The 6,000-nt window shown below is 41.5% G+C and overlaps 1 protein-coding gene across 5 annotated transcripts in view; it reads right to left on the bottom strand.

The window, feature by feature from the left end:
- Nucleotides 1-750: 750 nt before the first annotated feature.
- Nucleotides 751-6,000, bottom strand: part of LOC139463927 (uncharacterized) — a 98,642-nt gene continuing 93,392 nt past the window's right edge. For all 5 annotated transcript variants that reach the window (XM_071245367.1, XM_071245363.1, XM_071245365.1 and 2 more), the window contains 3 exons: nt 4,811-4,966; nt 3,638-4,261; nt 751-2,212 (listed from right to left, as the gene is read on the bottom strand). In XM_071245367.1, coding sequence (XP_071101468.1) covers nt 1,964-2,212; nt 3,638-4,261; nt 4,811-4,966 — 1,029 coding nt within the window. In that variant the 3' untranslated portion in view covers nt 751-1,963. The remainder of the gene's footprint in view (nt 2,213-3,637; nt 4,262-4,810; nt 4,967-6,000) is intronic.

The following is a 6,000-nucleotide window of genomic DNA, read 5'->3' as shown; positions in this document are numbered from 1 at the left end:
AAAATTACCTTTGTCCTGTGAGCGTTGTTGTTTTCCCTTTTAGAGTGGAACACGTTACAATGAAATATATTATATTCGTGTCTGATCGTCCCACAAACGATACAGGAAGCAGTTTGGAGGTTAGAGACCGTCCAAGTCTGAATATCCACATATAATAACTTCGCTAACTTTTACCACCGCCGCACTCAAAGTTCAGTTCCACCTACATTGCTGTTCACATTCAGCGCCCTATTTCGGTGGAGCAGTTTTGTGGATGAAACATTCATTACTCCCGCTGAATCCCCGGGTTTGATCCTTCTCATAGACCTCAACATGTATATTGGAAAATTGTGTTGAACCAGCTCACTAACAAACCCACAGTATTGTTTTATGGCTGTTACAGTAATGTAGGCATACGGTGTGTCAGCTTAATGTAAAAAAAAAGTCTAAAGTGACACATAATGTAGATGTACCACGAAAACACCTTTTCCATAATCATAAGAATTTTCTGCGTAAAGCAGAGTCCATTGTAAGATTCCGGCTATTAACATGGGCGATTTATGAGCACATACGAGGCAGCAAACCAATAATAATAATCAGGGCAAATCTAGGATTCGAAACCCACAAGCGGATCCTGGTAGACCTAGGGGACGCAACTGTGTACATTGAATGGCGGCGTATTACTCAAACTGGCCAGTATCAAATTAGGTCAGTGAGCGAAAAAGACTGAGAAATCCTATCGCACTTCTAAATACAACAAAACACAGCACGTATATAAACAAGCCTTAATTTTAATCATACAAACTTTTTATTTCTAATGTGTTATGCCATACAATCACAAGATATTTCAAATAATGGCAGGCGTACTTCAGAAATACACATATACATGTAAAAAGAATATATTAAACTGCATGAAAATACAAATAAAAAGTCCAAAGATTTAACAGCATCTTACAGAACAATACATCCAAGACATAGAGCATTACTAAGTGTGTCACAACTATCTGTCGAGTTATAAGACTTCGTGGTAATTTGTTATGCACTATCTAGGCACTATTGGAAGGATACATGAACGGTAGCACCATCAAACACGTAAACGTATCACAAAATAGTTCTTTATTCAGTTTTTTGGAGATTCATAGTACGCACTTCCGGTTACATACTTCCGCTTTAACCGGAAGTGACTCACTTCATGATCGTTGATCTTTGATTTTTGGACTTCAGAATTTTTATGAATCGTTGGTATATTATGACAATTATACATGACGAGTATTTTCCATTTTCTCTTCAGTTTGAAGAGAATCGTGCGTAGGTACTTAATGACTCGACACAATTATGCTTGTTGATTTCTTCCCGCTCCCTCTCTCACTCTGAATGTTTATCGAGATAATATGGAATAGGGCGTATGGCAAGAATGCACTTTGAGCTCAGTGCACGTGCGAATAGACGCATGCACACATCCCAGAACCCAGGTATAGTTATACATACTTCACTTAAAAGATATAAGTAAACGAATAGGACTGAAAGTAAGGGTGGGGCAGCGTTGTTTTAAAAAATCTACATACGTTCTCGTTTCTTTCCATCTTAAGTTGAAATTTCATATTACCGATATCAAAACCTAAATAAAACATGTCTATGTTCAGAAACGTCGTTACTATATTCAGTGTTAAAATTTTAGCCTAGAATTTCAAATCAATAGCTTAGAGTTTTTCTAAAAAAAAACACAAACAATTTAATTGCCTTTCAAAATATATACATATACAAAGGTATGAACTATAATGAGATCGTTGTATCATATCTGGTGATATAGGAATACGTACATATTTTTGGCTTTCCAGATGTTGTAATAATAAATTTACATTAAATCGCATTACACGGTATCATTAAAAGCAGCATAACGGTTGTTGAATAAATACATTGCACGTGAGATTACTGTAGCCACAGGAGATAAGGGAGGCAACTCGTGGTTTCTAGACAGACGTATTTAAGAGCTCAGCTGTCGTCGAATCTTGCTGCGCACGACCTGCAACATGATCAACTTCCTGGCGCCATATTTGTCGCCCAGAGCAACAATAGTACTCTTGTCATGGCTCATGGTGACGTGGAATACGTCCACGCCGGCGCTGAACGCGCAGATTTCTGACCCGTTCTTGAGACGCCACAGACGGATGGTTCCATCACGTGATCCGGACACGGCGATCTCGGAGTCGGGGGAGATCGCTACACACCATACCTGTCAAAGGAGAAGTGAGGGAAATTGTACATTATGTCTAATCCGGTTTGTCCTACTCGGTTACAGCAAATAGTCTGTCAAACGAATTTCAAAATCCTATCGGTGTTGTAACAAATGCTGTTTTTCGTTAAATGATGGGCATGGCTACATCTAGTCCTGCACCATGACCGTGGAATATATTTATTTTATGAAAAAAAACATAATCTAGAAATGCATATAAAAGCAAGTCTAGCCAGCTCAAGCTAGCTCTATTCCACCTGAAATCAGCATAGGGATTTTTTTTCTTAGAGTCAAGAAGGATATTGTGTAATATAAGATTTCAGAGACTAAATGTTAGTCTAGGCTACATCGAGCAGATATTAATAGTCCTTTGGAACTGACAGTAGCATTTACATCCATGATCCGCTTGGTTCTGGTATGTGAGGTGAAATGGGGTTTTCGCGTCCAAGATTACCTATATAGCACTTATATAGCCACGTGCATGCACATGTGGGTGTGTCTGCTTGTACTAGTCCGGACTGATGCCGATTTATAGTGATAGCTCACTGAGATACCATGCCGCAGTTTAACATGAATATCCCACCCAGACACAGTATACTGACTCCGAGCCGACCAGTCCTTGTTTTTGCCCCTTAAAGCCGAGCGTCAGACAGGGTAACAACAAGTTCCATCTTTTAACGCCTTTTGGTATGACGCGGCCGGGGATCAAACCCCGGACCTTCCGCTCTCCGGGCGGACGCCCTACCACTAGACCACGGAGGCGGTCTCTGGTATAATAAAAAGCGCTGCCAAGTCATACTTTTCATTTCACTTTTACAACATGTATTACACACAATACTGCATTAATTAGGCACTATTTCCAAGCATACATGTATGCCACATCATTCCAAAAGTGTATCGACGACGTATCTATAAATTAGTAAAATCACTTCCTTCTTTATGAAGAATTTCACTCAGCAATATTCCAGCTATATCACGGCCGTCTGTAAATATTGGAGTCTGGACCAGATAATCCAGTGATTGACATCATGAACATCGATTCACGCAATTGGGATACGATGACATGCATCAGCCAAGTCAGCGAGCCTGACCACCAGATCGCGTTAATAGCCTCTTACGACAAGCATGGGTTGCTGAAGACCTACTCTACCCCTGATCTTCAAGGGTCTAGTTAGTGACCCTTAGTGTTCATGGGGAATGGTCGCTTAAGGCGCCGCTACTCGCTGTGCAGAGTTGCGTCCCTTAGACCTGCCAGAAACGTATGATCATGGAATACCACCACCTGATGATGTTTCTTGGTCTGACACCTTGCACACGGGATTCATAAGACTTGCATCCCTTCAGTAATCACACAAACACACACTCACACCCATTAGGCTGACATACAGCCAACTCAAGGACTGTTCTTAGCTACCATGTACCCACCTCATCAGAGTGTCCAGCCAGAGTGTGAATCTGTCTCTCGGTTGTCATATCCCACACCTTCAGCGTTCCATCAGCAGAAGCCGACACCAGGTACCTGTTGTCATCAGACACTGCAACGGCCTTCACCTCACGGCTGTGAGCATGCGCACTTGCACCGGAAACCAACTGACGGCTGGCCTCACCAGTACGCAAGCTCCAGATAACCAGGTCACCATTACGCAATCCAGTAACAGCCTCGTCACGTGGCAAAACAGCCGTGCAGTCAGGGTTGGCGTCGAGACGGCGGCAGCTTGGTTCCATAACATTATAGCTGGTGATTGTCATATCAAACACAACATATTCGGCGAAATTGTCGAAAGTATTGGTAAAGCCTACTACCACGTACCGATTGTTCTGAGATAGGTTTAGGTAATTGACAAAGTCATTATTTCCGATTGGGCAATCATATCTCATATGTTTTATAGGTTGGTTGCCCATGAGATCCCAGAGAATCACCTCTGTTCCAGAACCGTACTTGTCTGTGCGGCCGAAGACAACTTTGTCTCCGTCACCCATGACGCACAACGCTGAGCAGTATTCGTGTTCCGCCATCTCCAGAGGGCGACCGGAACTAAAGTCCCATATCTGGATTGAAGGACAATAGAAGTTAGTGACTCACAAAACACCCCCTGCTTGTTGTGTGTGCATAAATATGTGTGAATGCTCTTGATATCATGAGTGAGTGAGTGAGTATGGTTTAACGCCGCTTTTAGCAATATTCCACCAATATCACGGCGGGGGACACCAGAAATTGGCTTCACAAATTGCACCATGTCGGGAATCAATCCCGGGTCTTCGGCATGACGAACGAACGCTTTAACCACTAGGCTACCCTACTGCCCCCTATCACCTCAAGACTACCAGTTATATGAACAATATATTGACTGTTACACATTGCCAATCCTTGAACTACAAGATTACATATGGGCAAGACCAAAAACTTGAGAATAACCAGTCTTGGATACTGAGATTATACAGACAGGCTACAAACATACACATGGCACGATTCGCATTGCTCCCTGATACTATTAAGTGTGGCCGTTTCTCTATTCACTGTATAAGCATACGTATAAGCCCCAGAGCAGCCGTCCAGTGAAACAAAGTACATTTGGAGTGGGATCCTCCGAACCTCACCTGTAGCATCCTATTCGTGACCCCCTTGCCTGTGGAGAAGTTGTTGATTTCTAAGTCAGCGTTCACAGCCCCCACCAGCAGTTTGTCGTTGCAGGCCAAGTGTAAGTTAGTCGAGCCTAGAGTATCTCCTTTCATTATTCGCAGTAATTCACCACTCTGGAACAAAACAATAGCACATGATGTATTAGTGAGTGTCACGGAAAACCTGACAGAAACCAGTCATTGCTTCTATTGATCAATCGTCCGGAGTAAAGGGTGTCCGAATAATGCAGAAACCCACCATGCGTGTTCTTTCTCTACAATATACTTTTAGAAAGTAGGTGTACGGAGTAACAAGGTTTAACTATCTTCATGTACATAGACGTTCATGTTAAACTCTTGAATGACGCGTATCGTCACTTAGGGTGTTTTTAAAATACTGAAAATGGTCAGAACATTTTCACTCCAGATGATACTATTTCTTTGGACCAAAATGGTTAAAGAGCACTAAGATCACTAGGTTTGGGCCAGTTGATAATCCTAGCAAATTTGATATAAACCAATTCAGACAACTGATTGCTAAACTTAATTAATTTAACTTGCAGCTAATACTTATATTAATTTCACAGAGAAAATAATATATTTCATTTTTGCCTATATACAAGTATCACAAACACCAGTAACTAAAATTAGTTTCACACCTCCTTCATCGCTCACTGGTACTTATATTATTAATGAAAAATATGTGAGTGGCCGGTGCTACCAGTTGAGCAGAACAGGATCCTTTTCGCTAACTCATAGTGTCATTACTTATTTACAGTTATACTTTCATATAAGATTGATCCCTATTTTGCCTTTTACTGCCTATGGAATCTGTTACGAGATTATTCCCCAGCGTTCACGTTTCGAATTTCACCCGCTTCTAATGATGCAACCTGTCATGATGAATACAGGTGTGGTGGGCAGATCACATGAATAACGTGCAGCATGTATCATTCACCGTTATTTTCATGCCATTCGAACAGTTAATTATTTCTCAGTGATAATTCAGGCCTTCAAGCATCATAACTACACCAGTCATAACCTCTAATGCTAGACACAAAGTGGCCAACATTTCCTGGAGCATTGTCCCTCTTTAATAATTAGCGACAAGTCTATAGACAAGGTTCATGAACACATAGTCTCATCACTGGTTTTCAGTGATTCATTCA

This window comes from Haliotis cracherodii, unplaced genomic scaffold, assembly GCF_022045235.1.
Source record: "Haliotis cracherodii isolate W230 unplaced genomic scaffold, xgHalCrac1.p SCAF_16, whole genome shotgun sequence".
NCBI lineage: Eukaryota > Metazoa > Mollusca > Gastropoda > Lepetellida > Haliotidae > Haliotis > Haliotis cracherodii.
The sequence above is the reverse complement of the archived record's forward strand: the minus strand, read 5'-3'. Positions and strand labels throughout refer to the sequence as shown.